General features: G+C 36.9%; 1 protein-coding gene across 8 annotated transcripts in view; it reads left to right on the top strand.

The window, feature by feature from the left end:
• The window catches only part of DMXL2 (Dmx like 2), a 172,574-nt gene that overhangs the window by 48,997 nt on the left and 104,111 nt on the right, over nucleotides 1-19,466 (top strand). For all 8 annotated transcript variants that reach the window (XM_055363012.2, XM_019011116.4, XM_055363013.2 and 5 more), the window contains exons 3-6: nucleotides 2,815-2,886; nucleotides 6,186-6,264; nucleotides 7,094-7,229; nucleotides 7,906-7,972. In XM_055363012.2, coding sequence (XP_055218987.2) covers nucleotides 2,815-2,886; nucleotides 6,186-6,264; nucleotides 7,094-7,229; nucleotides 7,906-7,972 — 354 coding nt within the window. The remainder of the gene's footprint in view (nucleotides 1-2,814; nucleotides 2,887-6,185; nucleotides 6,265-7,093; nucleotides 7,230-7,905; nucleotides 7,973-19,466) is intronic.

Raw genomic sequence — 19,466 nt, 5'->3', positions numbered from 1 at the left:
ATTATTGACAGTGGAGTGTTAAAGTCTCCCACTATTACTGTGTGGGAGTCTAAGTCTCTTTGTAGGTCTTTAAGAACTTGCTTTATGAATCTGGGTGCTCCTGTATTGGGTGCATATATATTTAGGATAGTTAGCTCTTCTTGTTGAATTGATCCCTTTACCATTATGTAATGGCCTTCTTTGTCTCTTTTGATCTTTGTTGATTTAAAGTCTGTTTTATCAGAGACTATGATTGCAACCCCTGCTTTTTTTTGCTTTCCATTTTCTTGGTAAATCTTCCTCCATCCCTTTATTTTGAGCCTGTATGTGTGTCTGCATATGAGATGGGTCTCCTGAATACAGCACACTGATGGGTCTTGACTCTTTATCCAGTTTGCCAGTCTGTGTCTTTTAATTGGGGCATTTAGCCTGTTTACATTTAAGGTTAATATTGTTATGTGTGAATTTGATCCTGTCATTATGATGCTAGCTGGTTATTTCGCCCATTAATTGATGCAGTTTCTTCATAGCATTGATGGTCTTTACAATTTGGTATGTTTTTGCAGTGGCTGGTACCAGTTGTTCCTTTCCATGTTTAGTGCTTCCTTCAGGAGCTCTTTTAGGGCAGGCCTGGTGGTGACAAAATCTCTCAGCATTTGCTTGTCTGTAAAGGATTTTATTTCTCCTTTGCTTAAGAAGCTTAGTTTGGCTGGATATGAAATTCTGGGTTGAAAATTCTCTTTAAGAATGTTGAATATTGGCCCCCACTGTCTTCTGGCTTGTAGGGTTTCTTCCAAGAGATCAGCTGTTAGTCTGATGGGCTTCCCTTTGTGGGTAACCCGACCTTTCTCTCTGGCTGCTCTTAACATTTTTTCCTTCATTTCAACCTTGGTTAATCTGATGATTATGTGTCTTGGGGTTGCTCTTCTCGAGGAATATCTTTGTGGTGTTCTCTGTATTTCCTGAATTTGAATTTTGGCCTGTCTTTCTAGGTTGGGGAAAGTCTCCTGGATAATATCCTGCAGAGTGTTTTCCAACTTGGTTCCATTCTCCCCGTCACTTTCAGGTATACCAATCAAACATAGATTTTGTCTTTTCACCTAGTCCCATATTTCTTGAAGGCTTTGTTCATTTGTTTTCACTCTTTTTTCTCTAATCTTGTCCTCTTGCTTTATTTCATTGAGTTTATCTTTAATCTCTGATATCTTTTCTTCCGCTTGATCAGTTCGGCTATTGATAACTTGTGTATGTTTCATGAAGTTCTCGTGCTGTGTTTGTCTGCTCCATCAGGTCATTTATGTTCCTCTCTAAGCTGATTATTCTCATTAGCAATTTGTCTAACCTTTTTTCAAGGTTCTTAGCTTCCTTGCACTGGGTTAGAACATGCTTCTTTAGCTTGGAGGAGTTTGTTATTACCCACCTTCTGAAGCCTACTTCTGTCAGTTTGTCAAAGTCATTCTCCACCCAGTTTTGTTCCCTTGCTGGCGAGGAGTTGTGATCATTTGGAGGAGAAGAGGTGTTCTGGTTTTGGGAATTTTCAGCCTTTTTGCACTGGTTTCTTCCCGTGTTCATGGATTTATCTACCTTTTTTCTTTAATGTTGGTGATGTTGATAGTATTCCTTTGTGTTTGTTAGTTTTCCTTCTAACAGTCAGGCCCCTCTGCTGCAGGTCTGCTAGAGTTTGCTGGAGGTCCACTCCAGACCCTGTTTGCCTGGGTATCACCACCGGAGGCTGCGGAACAACAAAGATTGCTGCCTGTTCCTACCTCTGGGAGCTTTGTCCCAGAAGGGCACCCGCCAGATGCCAGGCAGAGCTCTCCTGTATGCGGTGTCTGTAGGCCCCTACTGTGAGGTGTCTCCCAGTCTGGGTACACGGGGGGGTCAGGGACCCACTTGAGGAGGCAGTCTGTCCCGTATCAGAGCTTGAATGCTGTGCTGGGAGAACTGCTGCTCTCTTTAGAGCTGTCAGGCAGGGACGTTTAAGTCTGCTGAAGCTGCGCCTGCAGCCGCCCCTTCCCCCACGTGCTCTGTCTCAGGGAGCTGTGGTGGGCTCCGCCCAATTCAAACTTCCTAGCAGCTTTGTTTACACTGTGAGGGTAAAACCATCTACTCAAGCCTCAGCAATGGCGGATGCACCTCCTCCCACCAAGCTCGTGTGTCCCAGGTCAACCTCAGATGCTGTGATAGCAGTGAGAATTTCAAGCCAGTGGATCTTAGCTTGCTGGGCTCCATGGGGGTGGGACCCGCTGAGCCAGACACTGGAGAAAATTTCCTGTTCTGCCGGTTGTGAAGACCATGGGAAAAGTGCAGTATCTGGGCCAGAGTGTACTGTTCTTTCCGGTACCGTCTCTCACAGCTTCCCTTGGCTAGCAAAGGGAAATCCCCTGACCCCTTGTGCTTCCCATGTGAGGTGATGCCCCACCCTGCTTCAGCTCAACCTCTGTGGGCTGCACCCACTGTCCAGCCAGTCCCAGTGAGATGAACCTGGTACCTCAGTTGGAAATGCAGGAATCACCTGCCTTCTGTGTCCATCTCGTTGGGAGTTGTAGACCAGAGCTGTTCCTATTCAGCCATCTTGGCAGCTGTCCATCCAAATATGATTTCTTTGAATAGGTCAACCTTGTATTTGATATGTAAAATAAAGCCTGCTGAATTTTTTGATAACAGAGGAGAGACTCTTAACTCCAGTACACTTCCAGGTATATTTATGGAAGGAAATAAACCATGAATATTGTATTGAGATTATATGTAATTAGTTTATACATTATTATGAAAAGGAAGATATCTTTATGTTACCCTTTTCTAGATATTAATGCTGTATTTATTCTTTTTTAGATTGCAGCTTCATATGGTAATGCTGTTTGTATATTTGAGCCCTTGGGCATAAATTCTCATAAAAGAAATTGTGTAAGTATTAACCAATAATAGAATACTTTTAGAATCTAGTTAACTTTAGAATCCAATTGATGTTAATAAAAAGCTCCTTAGGAGCTAGTGCTGAAAATAGACTAGAGTATCAGTGAAAAATTGGTCTAGTGCTTTATGTTAGGATCCTTACATTCACTACGGATACATCCCTAGTGCTTTTAGAAACCCAAGTCTCTAGAATATTGCAAATTGACATTTACTGTGTTAACTGAGATCTACCCTAGTTTGAACTACTGTTATTTCTTGTCTGGATTACTAATCTCTATCTGATATCTGGTTTCCTGCTGCTTTCAACCCCAGTGTCTGTTCTCAACAGAGGAGATCATGACATTTCTCTGCTTAAAACTTTGTAATGGTTCCATATTTCTCTCTCTTTTTTCTTTTGTTTTGAGACAGGGTCTCACTGTATCCCCTAGGCTGGAGTGCAGTGGCATGATCACTGCTCACTGCAGCCTCAACCTGTCAAATGGTCCTCCCACCTCAACCTCCCAAGTAGTTGTGACTACAGGCATGTACCACCATGGCCAGCTAATTTTTAAATTTTTCGTAGAGATGGAGTTTCCCTGTGTTGCTCAGGCTGATCTTGAACTCTGGGGCTAAATGATCCTCCCACTTCAGCCTCCCAAATTGCTGGAATTATGGGCATGAGCCACCATGCCCAGCTGCTCCATATTTCTTTCAGATAAAAAGCCAAAAGCCTTTTGTAGACTACAACTTCCCTTCTACTCAGTACCACACTTACTGTGTCTCAGAGCTCACCTCATAAGTTCTTGTCCTCTCTGGTTCTACTCTGGCCACATTGGCATTTTTACTGTTTCTCAGTTAACCTTCCCTCTTTGAGCCTTTGTGTTGGTTGTTTTCTTTGTCAGGAATGTTATTCCTCCAGCTATCTCCAAGGATAGCTCCCATAGATCCTTTAGGTCTTTGCTCACTAATACCTTGTCAATGAGGTTTACCTTGACCACCCTTTAAAAAATTGTACCCCCACTTATCTTGCTATTTAAAAATTTTTTTACAGCATTTATTTATTTATTGTTTACTATGTAGAAAGTTATCTAAAGGTACATAAGGGTAGGAAGCTTTTTTCACTGATGAGTCCCCAGTACTTAGAACAGTATCTGGAACAGCCAGGTGTGGTGGCTCACACCTGTAATCCCAACACTTTGGGAGGCCGAGGCGGGTGGAACACGAGGTCAGGGGTTTGAGATCAGCCTGGCCAACATGGTGAAACCCTGTGTCTACTAAAAATAAAAAAATTATCCGGGTGTGGTGGCACGTGCCTATAGTCTCTGCTGCTAGGAAGGCTGAGGCAGGAGAATCGCTTGAACCCAGGAGGTGGAGGTTGCAGTGAGCCTGGACTGCACCATTGCACTCCAGCTTGGGAGTCAGAGCAAGACTCCATCTCAAAAAAAAAAAAAAAAAAAAGGTATCTGGAACATAGTAGGTGTTCCTAAATGTTGGTTGAATGAAGAAGTTAGGAGTTTAAAAAGCTCACTTACCGGCTCAGCTAAGTGGTTAAGCATACCACATTGTGAACCATTCAGATTCATACTGGGTGCTATATTATATTTGTCTTACTTAATGTTCAAAACATCTAATGTGGTTAGAATTAAGCCCTTTAAAACATCCTGCATGCATTACATTTTTACCATCACTCAGAAATAATCAAAATTGCAAATGCTAAATCTGAATGCTGAGTATATATTTACAAGTAATTTTTAAAGTATGTTTTTAAGTGAAATGCCTTAAAACAAATGGTTTTGGTATTTTTTCATTAAATATATGTATTTGAATATATCTTTTTACATTCCCCCAAAACAGTATAAATTAAAATATTAATCTTTCCCTATAATAGTATTGTGAAATGGATATCAAATTTTGGACTACTTAAGAGTCACCTAGAGCACATACTAAACATTTAGGTTTCCAGGTCTCATTCCCCAAATTTCTTCAAGGTAGTTGCTCCACAGATTGCACTCTGAGGAACACTAAAGGAAAGAATATTAGGGATGTCTATAATTTTAGGAATTATTTAATTACTACACTAAAATAGATTTGTTGAACAGTATTTAGTGTTATGCTGTTGTGATTGTTGTTTGGTCAGCAGTGGTAGGGTTTAAAAATAGCATTTTCTCTGATTATAAAATATCAAATAATTTTTGGATAATGAAGTGCAGGGTTTGCGGATACACACACACACACACACACACACCCCACACACACATTTTTTTTAGATATAGAGTCTTGCTGTGTGACCCAGGCTGGAATACAGTGGTGTGATCATCATAGCTCACTATAACCTCAAACTCGTGGGCTAAAGTGATCCTTCTGCCTCAGCCTCCAAAGTAGCTGGGTTCACAGGTGTGAGCTCCCATGCCCAGCTAATTTTTAAAGTTTTTATAGAGATGGGGGTCTTGCAATGTTGCCCAGGCTGGTTTCAAATTCCTGGCCTTAAGCAATCCTCCTGTCATGGCCTCCCAAATTGTTGGGATGCAGTTATGTTTTAAAATTCTGCCTTGAGGTAGTCAGGAAACCTTGTATACATTTTAAAATTGTTAAATATTATTAAAATATTATAACACAAAATGGCATTACCGTTTAAAAAGTATTATTTGCCAAGCAGTTAACATATAGCTTGCCTAAGGTAACATAGCTTTGCAAAGCTTTTCACAAATGTCCTCTCACAAAAGGACATTTTATATTTATGTACTAAAAAGAAATATGTAAACATTTAACATCTTTGTGCCAGCCATTACAAACGCTGAAGATAACAAAATTATGACATAGTTTCTGCCCTTGAAGAGTTGCAATTTAATGGGAGGAGAGTCAGGTGTATAGACAAATACTAATTCCATGTGATCAGTGTTATAATGGCAGAATGTTAAAGTGGTATTGATGCTGCCAGGATGTCAGAGAAGGCTTCATAGCAGAGATGATGAGTTAGCTAATCTTAGTGGAAGGATAGGGATTTGCAGATGGAGATGTGAGGAATAGGATATCCTAAATATAAGAAGGTATTTATAGGCATGAGAAAAAGCCTGAGAGAACCTGCTTTGTTTGGGCATGGCAAGGAGCTCAATATGGTATAATAAATAGTAGTGGAACCAATGAAAGTTACGTTAAAAACAGTATATGAAAATAATAGTGAAATATTTTCATCTTTGTTCCAGATCTTAAAGTCTTAAGTTGAAGAAAATGATAAAATGGTAGTGTTTTGGGATATTATTTGAAAAACATCTTTTTCTTTTTTCTTATTTCTTTTTGTCTACATATTTCAGCAACTCAAGTGCCAGTGGCTTAAAACTGGGCAGTTTTTTTTGAGTTCTGTGACATACAACTTAGCATGGGATCCTCAAGGTATTTAGCAATTATATTTAAAATTATTTAAATTAAATATTTGTTTTAAATGTATGATAATAATGTGATATAGTCTCCCATAATAAGAAAATGATCAATGTATTATATTTTCTTTTTGTTGATGAATATAATTTTTCCTTCTTGGTATACAGTGCTTTGTGCAATGCTTAATTTACTATTCTGTTTTTTCCCCTGCCTTTGTGTGTTTTATTTCAAGAAGCAGTTATGATTTGTTTCCTAGTTAATGTGTACTGCCCTTTACTCTTGTTGTATTTGCTAAGAAACACCATTGGAAATAAAACAGAGACCAAAAAAACTTCACCTCATTTTATCATTTGTATCAGGAAATTACTATCTTTAATTTTGAAAAATTAGGAACTTCTAATGATAATAGCTGTTGTCCCTTTTTATATTCACAATTAATAAGGATTCTTTTTATATTTCATGTGTAAAACCACATTTTATTAATTTGTAGTTATGCCTTATATCTCGAGAACATTTTATGTGGTATATATCAGAGTTTTGGGGACTTTGTTATTCTATTAATACATTTGTTGTTAGTTTTTTTGACTTGCTTGATAATAATAGCTCTTTGCCAGTAAGCTTTACTTTGTTGTTCTCAAATCTTCCTTAAGAATCTTTGTTGTCCAGAAGATTCTTTTTTTTCTTATAAGGGACTTTAAAAAAATATATACCAAGTGTTTTTCATTGGCGATATTGCTTACTTTTCACATAATATTAATAGTTTACAGATCTAAACAGAAGCCCATGTGCATTTATTTCCCTATATAATATTTGCATATTCATCATAACATTCTTTAATTTTCAGATAATAGATTGTTGACAGCAACTGATTCTATTCAGTTGTGGGCTCCTCCAGGAGATGATATTCTGGAAGAGGAGGAAGAAATTGATAATACAATTCCTCCTGTTTTAAATGATTGGAAGTGTGTCTGGCAGTGCAAGTTAGTGTCTATTTCTATTGTTATATTCATTAATTAAAAGCAAGTGCTTCCTAAAATATGTTTCCTTTCACAAAGATCTTTATTTTTTGATGGTACCATTGCATTTAGATGCCTAGAAAGTAGATTTTTTCTAACCAAAACCCATATAATAGCATTCTTTAATTTGTGCTACAGTTAATCATTTAAAAAAAGGATGAAAGTATTTTCATAGTTATAGCCCCAGGACAGGAGTTGACAGGGTTGATACATAGGAATTACTCATTAATACATTGAGGTAAGGATGGGGAGGGGGAAGATGTGAAAGTTGCCAGCCACTCTTTCAAGTGGAAGATGTACTATTAACAGTCATATAGATTATGTGACGAAGACTAGTCAGGGATGATGATAAGCTCAGCTTTTAACATGTTATATTTAGGATGTTGGTGGGACATGTAGGTGGAGATATACTGTATTCATGTTACTTACATTCTTCTTTTCCCAAAGTGAATGTTGGATTAGTTTTAATTAATTTACATTTTTATGGAGGTGAAATATTTTATTTATATTTTTAGGGAAGCAAAAACAGTCTTATTCTGAGGATTCTGACTTTGATGTTACAAAAATCTCATCTTGACCATTTTTATATACAGTACACCAGATTTTAAAAGGGCTAATTGCCTAACTCTCTCTTTTTTAGAACCTCAGTATCTGTACATTTGATGGAATGGTCTCCTGATGGTGAATATTTTGCCACTGCTGGAAAGGTAAAGGATCAAGCAAAAACATACGAAATAAACAAATAAAAGAATTAAAAATGTTCCTTATTTATTTTTATTTTCAGTTTTCTCATCTGTAAAACTGGGATAATCCTCCTTGGCAAAGCTGGCCTGAAGAATAAAAGTGGTGTTTGTAAAAGACCTGGTATTTTGCTCACAGGTTGTAGGCACTTGGAAAATAATGGCTATTCTTATTACTCTTATTTGACCTTGGCTTATTTGCATTTTTAAAAACTAAGTTTTGTGTTTAAAAATAGCATATGTACATAACTTAAAAAGTAAAATAATACTGGATTCACAATGAAAAGATGTACTGCTTGCCTCATTATTCCAACGCTAATTCCTGTGTCCAGGAGGCAGTTATTTGTCAAGGTGAATATTTTGCTATTTCCTTCCATGTCCTTCAGTAACTTGCAGGTGCTCCCATTTCTTGATTCTGCCCAGCCCCCTGAGTTATATATATTATTTTTTGCCTTCCCACTGTAGAAGCTGAGGCTTTAGCTTGATAAAGGTGAGGGGTTGATATCCCCAACTTCATCTTCACATCTAATATATACACATATTCATTTCACTTGCTCCTATCTTCCTGATGTAGGTATCTCATGATTTTGGGTAAATCAGAAGTTATTGTTTATGTTATTAAGATTGTACAGATTATTCTTAATAGTAATTACTTTGGAGATAATAATTGCTTTGTTTTACGGTTTGCTTTTTTTTCTATATACCCAATTCATCCTTAGAACTGCTTTGACTCTTTTCTCAGTATAATCCCACATAGGAGGTATTCTGGGAACATGAGTTCTCTTTGCTCTCATTCAGCTTAATTGCTCTACCAGTCTAAAATAGCAGAGCTACCATTTTCGGATTTTCTTTTACCAACTTTGGGAAATTCTCTTTGCCTCTCTCCTTTGTTAAATTTTCTGTTTCTTAGCATCATTTATCTTCCTTTTTTCTTGTTTTGATGGAGATATCCCCCAATAGGTTCCTGAAGAAAGGTGAATAGGAAAAAACATTTTTTCAGGCCTTACGTGTCTGAAAGATTTTTTTCTTATGCTTGATTTTCTCGGGCATAGAATTGGGTTGAAAAATCACTGACCTTCGATATTATATCTCAATAAACTTTTTAATTGATATATATATGGGATACATGTGATATTTTGATACATGCGTAATGTGTAATGATGGTCAAATTAGAGTATTTAGGATATCCATCACCTCAAATGTTTATCTCTTTTTGTGTTGGCAACATTTCAAATCTTCTAGTTAATTGAAATATACAATATATTATTGTTAACCATTGCCACCCTACTGTACTATTGAACACTAGAACTTATTCCATCTATCTAACTGTGTATTTGTACCAATTAACCAATTTCTCTTCATCTCCTTTTTTAGCTCCCACGTAAGATTGAGAAAATAATGGTATTTTTTCTTTCTGTGCTTGTCTTATTTCACGTAACATAATGACTTCTAGTTCCATTTATGTTACTACAAGTTATAGGATTTTGTCGTTTGTACAGCCAAATAGTATTCCACTGTGTATATTTACCACATTTCATTTATCCCTTCATTTACTGATGGGCATGTAGGTTGATTCTATATCTAGGCTATTGTGAATAGTGTTGCAGTAAACATGGGAGTGTAGCTATCCCTTTGATACACTGATTTCCTTTTTTTTGGATAAATACCCATTAGTAGGATTGATGAACTGTATGGTAGTTCTAGTTTTGTTTTTTTGAGAAAACTCCATACTGTTTTCCATAACCACTGGCACCTGAGCAAGCTGCCTGTAGGCCCAAGGACTGGTCCTCCTGGATCTGTGACTACTGGCGTCCTTGTATGCTGCCTGGGAGCCCAAGGGCCTGCATGCCTGGCCTGCCTCTGCCACCACGGGTGCCTCAGAACTGGCCTGTCTGGTGTCCCTGTCTGCAGCAAAGCCTCACTACAGCCTCTGCTACCAACCACAGCCTAAGCCAATGAGTAACTCACAGCCACCACTGACACTGACTACACCTGAAGAAATTGTATGAAGACTACTCTCCTGCACTCACCCAGAATCAAAGCCAAAGCACACTATCCAGCTAACACTACGACATTTGGGGGACCTGTTAAATCTGAAACTCATGTCTTTCAATTCTGAGAGATTATATTATTTCTTTCATGTTATTTCTTTCTCTCTCTGAATCTTTTCTTATTCAGATATGGATACTTTTACACTAATTCTCTATTTTACTATTTTCCCCCTTTACTGTTGTCCACTTATTCATCTTTTTCTTTTAATTTCTGGGGGACTTTTCAGATGTAACTTCAAAGTAATTTTTTTCTGCTATTAAATTTTTAATTTTTAAGAGGTTTTAAAATTCTCTGATTTTTTTTAAATTACAAAATATTTCATGAATTAAAAAAGTATATATAAAACATGTTATATAAGATATAATAAAGAATAAACAAATACACATGTACCCTACTCCTCAACTTGAGACAAAGAACATAAAACAAATGGGTCCTTTATCTTTCTCCATGCATCTCCTTCCTCCCCTCCCACCCCAGGCAAGCAGAATCCTGATTTTCATGTTTATTAATTTATTTAAAAAAGTTTCACTCATCTAAATTCCCAAATAAGGTAATATTTAGTTTTGCACAGTTCTGAACTTAACAGAGTTTGTGTTTTTCTTTTTTTTCTTTTCTTTTCTTTTTTTTTTTTTTTTTGAGACTGAATCTCAATCTGTCACCCAGGCTAGCGTGCAATGGCACAGTCATGGCTCATTGCAGCGTTGACCTCCTGGGCTTAGGCAGTCCTCCTACCTCAGCTGGGAATACAGGTGTGTACCATCACATCTGGCTAGTTTTTTGTTGTTTTTTTTTGTAGAAATAAGGTTTCATTATGTCGCCCAGGCTGGTCTCTTTTCCCTTTATTTATGATGCCCTAAATTAAAAAAATTTTTCTTCAAACATGAATAGAAAGGTACTGAACTCCTATGTACCCATCACTTAGCTTCAGCAGTTATCACTCAGCCAATCTTGTTTCATCTGTACTACTCCTCCCCCAGTTGGATTATTTAGGCTTGTGTCACTGATGTCATTCGTCTGTAAATATTTCAGTATCTACTTTTGAAGTATAAAGATTTTACAAAAATATCCACAATATATAGTGAGTTAATTGTAGTTTGAATCTTGTTTAGGAAAATTTCTTACTGTGATGCTATAAAAGTATTCTTTTTTATTTTCTCCTAAAATCTTAAAATTTTAATCTCTTATAATTAAGTCCCTAATCCAAATGAAAGTTGTCTCAATAACATTTACTGAATAGTTCATTCTTTTTCCATTGATCTGCCATACCATTTCTGACATGCATTAAATAATGCTGCAGCAGATGTCTTGTACATGTCTGTTAGGCTTTTGTGTGGATTTCTCTTGGGTATATACGTAGGAATAGAATTGCTGGGTTATATGTTATATGTATCTTTAATTTCAGTAGATAATACCAATCTGTTTTCCAAAGTTGATATACTAATTTACACTCTAATAGTATACAGTAGTTCCTGTTGCTCCTAGCCAGTGCTGATATGGTCTGACTTTTAAACTTTTATAAATTTGGTAGATGTCAAGTACCACCTGCTTGTAGTTTTTTTTGTTTTTTGTTTTTTTAGAGACAGAGTCTCACTCTGTCACCCAGGCTGGAGTACATTGGCCGATCATAGCTCACTGTAACCTTGAACTCCTGGGCTCAAGCGATCCTCCTGCCTCAGCCTCCTAAGTAGCTGGGACTACAGGCATGCACCACCATGGCTGGCTAAGTTTTATCTATTTTTTTTTGGTAGAGTTGGTATCTCCTTATGTTGCCCAAGCTGGTTTTGAACTCCTGGCCTCAAGTGATCCTCCTGTTTTGGACTCCCTAAGTGTTGAGATTACAGGCGTGAGCCACTGTGCCTGGCCTCCTTGTAGTTTTAAAGTGCATTTCCCTGATTATTAATGAGGCTAAATGCCTTTTCATTTATTTATTGGGTATTTGGATGACTGATTTAAAAGAAAGTAACTGGGCAAGTTCCTTGCCTGTTTTTAAAATAGTTTTTGGTCTTTTGTTGATTTGTAGGAGTTCTTTATTATGGGTATGAGCTTTTTGTCAGTTACATGTTTTGCAAAGATCTTCTCCCACTCCATTAGTTGCTCATTCATTCTCTTAATGGTGTCTTTTGATGAGAGATATTTGATTTTAATGTCAAATATATCAGTGTTTTTCTGAGTCCTATTTAGTAAGTTTTTCATACTGTGAGATTCTGAGGATTTTCCTATGTTACATAATCTTCTAGACCAGAGTTGCTTTAAGTTTTTTTGTGCTGTGTATTCCTTTGCAAATCTAGTGAAGCCTATAATAACTTTCCTTGTAGTATGATGTTTTTAAATGCATAAAATAAAATACGTAGCATTACAAAAGAAATTATTGAAATACAGCTTCAAGATATTTAAAAAATACATTTGTGATAGAGACATTATGTACTTTTAAATTAATGCATTCGGTAACAAAAATTGCACTTAAAATATGGGCAGTTTTAATTGTGTTTAGCTATTGTATGTGGAATTAAAATTTCAGTATCTCACTTTCTAAGGTGAGGATAGGCTTTCCAAAAACAACAAAATTCACTGAAGGCTTTTTGGGTTGATCTCTAGTTGTAGAAACGTTAAACTTTACTGTTTTATTGCTCAGCAGTTAGTTGGCACAGAGGTAGTTGCTTAACGGTTGCATGAACAATATAGACAGGAAGACTGCAATCATGTGCGGTTTAGTAGTAGTTCCAATAACTAACAATTTCAAAGTAGAAATGAGTGTAAAAAATACTTTGAAATATGCAGTAACTGTCATGTGATATGAAAACATCTTTGATTCTGTTAGAGACAAAATCATATGTACTGCCAATACTACTTTGGTTTGTTTTTTTCAATTAGCATTTATGAAAATAGAGAAGTAATTGTTTTTCCCCATTAAGGTTCATGGTGCCTTTGGGTCTTAGTTTTCTTGGTTTCTTCAGAAGCAGACCCTGAGATAAGGATTCAAGTGTAAGTAATTAATATGGGGAATGATCACACGAAATATACTGGATTGGAAGCAGGGAAGTGAAGGCACTTAATAACCTTTATTAAGTGTATTAAGAAGCTTGAATCTCTGGGTCCTCTGGGAACCCGTGTTCCTCACTTGCATCGTGTTCCTTACACATGTTCTTTACACACATCAGTTGAAGGCAGGTGAGGGCCAGGCATCAGTTCTCAGCACTCATAACCAGCTCCTAGAAAACCTCAGACAAAAAGATGTAGATGCTTGCAGTTGAAACTGGCACACCAAAATGCTAAGGCATGATGGGATACAAATGATGTGTCAGAAGTATCTTTTATATCTTGAAGTCTATCCACAGGACCTTTGGGTCAGAGGACCTCAGGCCAAGAGCCTCTGGTCTAGAATATGGACATTTTATGTTTTATCTTTCACATTCAGGTCTAAAATCTATGTGAAATAATGTTTAGATGTGATTTGAAGAAGGTCAAGTTTTATTTTTTCCTTATGGATATCTGGTTGTCTTGAACAATTTATTGGAAAAAATCTTCCCTTTCTTCTTTGTTCTGCATTACCACTTTTGTCATAAAATCAAATGTCCATATTTCTGTAGGTCTGTTTCTAGGCTCTTTTCTCTAGTTCATTGGTCTTTCCTTGTACGAGTGTCACCTGACTTAATTGCTATAGCTTTAAATTAAGTCTTGATATCTGGTAGGGCAAGTCCTCCCCTCTTGTTTTTCTTTTTTAAGATCGTCTTATCTATTCTTGGCCCTTTGCATTTCTATATAAATTTTAGAATAAATGATAATTTTTACAAAGCAAGCAGAAAACCTCTTATGATTCTGATTGGTATTACATTGACTGTGTAGGTCAGTTTGGGGAGAATTGACATCTCTACTATAATTAGTCTTCCCGTTTATGAACATGATGTATCCCTTCATTTATTTTAGACCTTTTTTTCCTCAGTAATGTTTTATAATTTTCTCTGTGTAGATCCCAAATATCTTTTGGGATTAATTCCTAGATATTTGATGTTTTTGATACTGTTATAGATGGAATCATCATGTAAATTTATAAAAAATAATTGTTACTGGTATATAGAAATGCAGTTTTTGTATATTGGCTTTATGCCCAGCACCCTTACTAAACTCATTAATTCTAATAATTCATCTGTAGATCATTTTGGATTTTATATGTACACAATTATATAATCTATGAATAATGAAAGCTGTAGTTCATCTTTTGTAACTCTCCCATGTTTCGTATTTTTCCTTTTTTTTTTTTTAACTGCAGTGTCTAGGACCTCTAGCAGAGTGCTGAATAAATGTGGTGACAACAGGTCTATCTTTTTCTTGTTCCCAGTCTCAAAGGGATACCCTTCACTGTGTCATCATAAATATAATGTTTACTGTTGATGTTTGTGGTAGATACTTTTTTTTCAGATAAAGAAACTTTCCTTCTATTTGTTGTTTGCTCTAGATTGTTTTTCTAAACCACAAACGATATAGAATTTTAGGAAGCATTTTTTCTGCATCTAATGAGACAATTTTTATCTTTTTTTTTTTGGAGACAGAATCTCGCTCTGTCACCCAGGCTGGAGTCCAGTGGCACAATCTCAGCTCACTGCAATCTCAGCTTCCCAGGTTCAAGTATTTCTCCCATTTCAGCCTCCCAAGTAGCTGGGACTACAGGCACCCATCACCATGCCGGTTAATTTTTGTATTTTTGGTAGAGATGAAGTTTCACCATTTTGTCCAGGCTGGTCTCGAACTCCTGACCTCAGATTATCCACCTGCCTCGGCCTCCCATACTGCTGGGATTACAGGCGTGAGCCACTGTGCCCGGCCATCTTTTTAATCTTTTAATAAGATGAAATACATGGACTGATTTTGTAAACCTTGTATTCCTGGAACAATCCCAATTCATTATAATGTGTTATCCTTGCTGGATTTGATCTGCTGATCTTCTGTTTAAGATTTATGTGTTAGAGTGAGATTCGGCCAATAATTTTCCCGTTTCCATAATGTCCTTGACAGATTTTTATGTTGATGTTATGCTGGCCTTATAAATGGGTTGGAAAGCTCTCTTTTGTGAAGAGTTTGTGTAAGATTGATATAGTTTTATTCTTAAGTATTTGCTGGTGAAGCCATCTGGATCAGGAATTTTCTTTGTAGGATTCAGTTTTTTAAATTATTCAGATTTTCTTTTTCTTTTGTATGTCAGTTTTGGTAAGTTGTATTTACCTATGATTTTTCAGTTTGATTTAATTTTCAAATTTATTAGCACAAAATTGTGTAAAACACCTTATCTTTTAATGTCTATAATACATGTATAGTGATTTCTTCTTCAGTTTTGATATTATTTATGCCTTCCCTCTTTCTTCATTCATCTCACCAAGAGTTTATCAATTTTATAGGTCTTTTTACTGCCCTAAAAGTCTTCTGTGCTCTGCCTGTTTTTAACTCTGGCTACCCCTGCTTAGTTGTTACTGTTATCTTTTCTACTTTTAAATGTTGGAGTGCCCGGGGCTCTTCTAGTCTTAAAGTTTCTGATGCCATTTAAATACCATTTTTGTATGCTGATGACATTCAACTTTGTATTTTTTGCCTGTACCTCTTCCCTGATGTCTACTTCCCTAACCCCTCAATCTACTCCCTGATGGCTCACCTTTAGAATATATCCACAATCTGCTTACTTCTTTACCACCTCCACTCTTATAATCTGATTGAAGCCACCATTATTTATCACTTGTATTATTGTATTAAATTTTTAATTGGTTTCCCAATTTTTGCTGCACTTCTGTACAATCTGTGTTCAAACCAGCAGGTGGAGTGATTTTAAAAATTTTTTTTTTTGAGACAGAGTCTCTCACTGTCGCCTAGGCTGGAGTGCTGTGGCGCAATCTTGGCTCACTGCAACCTCTGCCTCCTGGGTTCAAGCAATTCTTGTGCCTCAGCCTCCCAAGTGACTGGGATTACAAGCGTGTGCCACCACACCTGGCTAATTTTTGTATTTTTAGTAGAGACGGAGTTTCGTCATGGTGGCCAGGCTGGTCTCGAACTGCTGGCCTCAAGTGATCTGCCCACCTTGGTCTCCCAAAGTGCTGGGATTATGGGTGTGAGCCACCGTTCCTGGCCTGGAGTGATCTTTTTAAAATGTTGTCAGATCTTGTCACTCTTCTTTTGTACAAAACTGTCAAAAGCTTTTCCATTTCATTTACCAAAAGACCAAGTCTTCGTGATGGTTTAGCATGCTCCATGTTTACCAGGACACTCGTCACTGCTTCAACCTTATCTCCTGCTAACTCTCACCCCTGCACACTCCACTCCAGCTAATTTGCCTCATTGTTTTTAAACTAGATTTTAAAAATAAAACACTGAAATTTTGATAAGCCAGTTCAATAATCTACAAATAATAAGACAGTATTTCTAGATAGAAATGTAGAGACACGTGAAGAATTTTCTGTAATGTCTTGAGAAGCGTGGGTATCTCATGAAGGGTACACTTGTCAGAATCACTGGAAAAACAGTTTGAGAAATAATATAATTCATGTCTTTTTTTCCTTTTTTATTTTATTTTACATAATTCATGTCTTGATCTCTAAAACTAGGCAGTCACCTTTAAAACTTCGGATCTTTAAAAACAAATACCCCATTACTCCTAAAATTTGACTGAAAAAACTCACAGATTTGTCTTTTTTTTTGTTACTCATATTTCTTAGGATTACCACATGTTAATAAGTGATTATTAAAGCCAATCATTCCTTTGACTTAACAAGTCCATAATAGGTGAACCTATGGGTGATTTAATATAGGACCAGTTCAGCATGTCAGAGAGCTGCTGGAGAGTCATACTGGAATCCAGCTTTATGATATTCCCAGTTAGTCATTGCTGATGTCAGCTTGGATATTGTACACACTGTGCATCATTTGGAGCATGTTTTCCTATTGCCTCCTTTTAAATATCATTAATGGCACTATGATCATGGGCAGGTATTGTATACACTTAAGTTTTCCTTGACTCATGTACAGTTAACCCTTGAACAACATGGCAGTTAGGTGATCCAACCCCCTGCACAGTCAAAAATCCCTGTCTAACTTTTGAGTCTCCAGAAACTTAATTACTAATAGTCTACTATTGACTGGAAGCTTTTCCAATAAAATAAACAATAAATTAACACATTTTGTATGTTATAGGTATTGTATACTCTACTCTTTTTTTTTTAAACCCTGCATGCGGCATCCAATATGTACTATACTCTTTTAAGGAAGAGAAGAAAAATGTTACTAAGAAAACCTTAAGGAAGAGAAAATAAATTAACCGTTCATTAAGTGGATGTAGATGGTCATAAGGTCTTCATCCTCATCATTTTCACATTTAGCAGGTGAGAGAGGAGGAAGAAGAGGAGGGGTTGGTCTTTGCTGTCTTGGGTGGCAGAGGCAGAAGAAAATTCACGTGTAAGTGGACCTGTGCAGTTCAAACCCATGTTATTGAAGGGTCAACTGTACTTTAACATATATATTGTCTGATTTTTTTTTATCATATAACTGGGCAAAGAAAATGCATTTTAGAATTCTAGCAATCTGTACTTGTAAGACACATGAGAATCTTTTATAGTTGTATTCATCTCATAATAGACTTTATATACGTAAAATTGATAGTGCATTTTGGACAAAAAATTGATTTGAAATTATATCTGAAATTAACAACCTTCATTCACATGTTTAGCAGATATTCTTTTGAACACCACCATATACCCTGAACTGTTGTGTGTGCTGGCAGTCTTATGATGAAGATGATAGACAAGGCTTTTGTTCTTATAGGACTTAATTTCTGGTGAGGAAAGACAGAAAAAAATATCAAGTATTAACAAGTGCTATCCAGAAAATTAAGACAGGATGATATAGTAGTGTGATTGGGTGTCTGTTAGAGTGACTGATCTTTAGAGAAAGCTTTGCTGAGGAGATACCTTTAAACTGAGAATTGAATACTACGAAGGAGACAACTGTGAAGTTCAGGGGAAAGAGTGTTTTTGGCCAAGGGAACAAACACCAAGTGCAAATGCTCTGAAATAGGAATTAGCAGGGCTTGTTAAAGAGCAACAGAAAGCTGGAGTGTAGTGGTTAGACCAAAGTTTAAGATGCATCTGAGTTAACATATCAGATAGGATAAGACAGTCAGGAGTTCTCTGGCAATTTGAATTCTTTAGCCAAAGGTGGTGTTTAAAGTTATGGGTCTGGATGAAATTAACTAGGGAGAAAGTGTGTATTAGAGAAGAGAATGGGACTCAGGATCAAATCCCAGGATCCTCAAACATTAAGAAATGATGGAGAGAGGGGAGATACCTACAAAGGATGCTGGGAAGGAGTAACCACTGAAATAAAACGAAAACCAGGAGAATGTGACATTAGAGAAGCCAAGAAAAAAGGTTCAAGGAGGGAATGTCAGTTAATTTTGTCAAAAGACCTAGAACACATGGGAGAACAGTTTGAACATCTGTAGATAGTACAGGCCTAACTGTGCATAAATTAAAGCAAAGAAACTTTGTGGAATCATAAAGTTTTAGCGATCTTAGTGATCACAGAAGCAGCTAAGGTTTTTGAAGTCCATGTCTCTGCCCTCCACTGCCACTACCTGTGTCTGCATCTTCGGGGCTGCAGACCTTTACAGTAGTCTCTTAAGTGATGTCCTGCAAACATCCTCTGATTGATCTGCCCACAGGAGCCAGCCACCTGAACATGCCATTCTCCTTTTCACCACCTTTTAATGACTCCTGTTGCTCCTAAAATGAAGATTGTGATCTTTACCGTGGCCTGTGAGGCTCTGCTGTATGATCTGGCCCTTCCATGCCTCTCCAGCTTCATTCCCACCTTAATGCCTATGACACTGATGTCTTTTCAAGGCCTTGAATATGCCAAGCTCTTTCCTGCTTCCACGTCTTTTTATGTGCTGTTCCCTCTGTCTAGGGAATACCTACAATACCCAGACTTCCTTATTCTTTACCTGGTCATCTTTTATGTATCCTTCAACTCTCAGTTTAAATACCACTTCCTTAAGGAATCCTCTGATCTCCCAGGCAAGGTCACGTCTCCTTATTAAATACTTTCCTGGTGCCCTCTGCTTGTTTCTTATAGTGCTTATCACAATTGTAATTAAAACAATAATTTATATCCTTACTTAATGTTGCCTTCCTTTCTAAAGAATAAGCTCTGTGGGATTAGGAAATGTATTTTATTATTTCTGTCTCTTCCTCTGCCTCAGCTATATCCCCAGCCATTCACATAGTGGCTTCTTTCAATAAATACTTGTTGTTTGAGTAAATCTTGTAAATGTTCCATAGTTGTACAGGCAGTTAATGGCACATCATGATTATCTATTAGTACGTTGAGGACTGATTTTGTTTTTAAGCCTGAGAATGGTTGGAAAGCCCTTGAG

Source organism: Gorilla gorilla, chromosome 16 (genome assembly GCF_029281585.2).
Source record: "Gorilla gorilla gorilla isolate KB3781 chromosome 16, NHGRI_mGorGor1-v2.1_pri, whole genome shotgun sequence".
NCBI classification, from domain to species: domain Eukaryota; kingdom Metazoa; phylum Chordata; class Mammalia; order Primates; family Hominidae; genus Gorilla; species Gorilla gorilla.
Note: the sequence above shows the minus strand (reverse complement) of the source record. Positions and strands in the feature narration are given on the sequence as shown.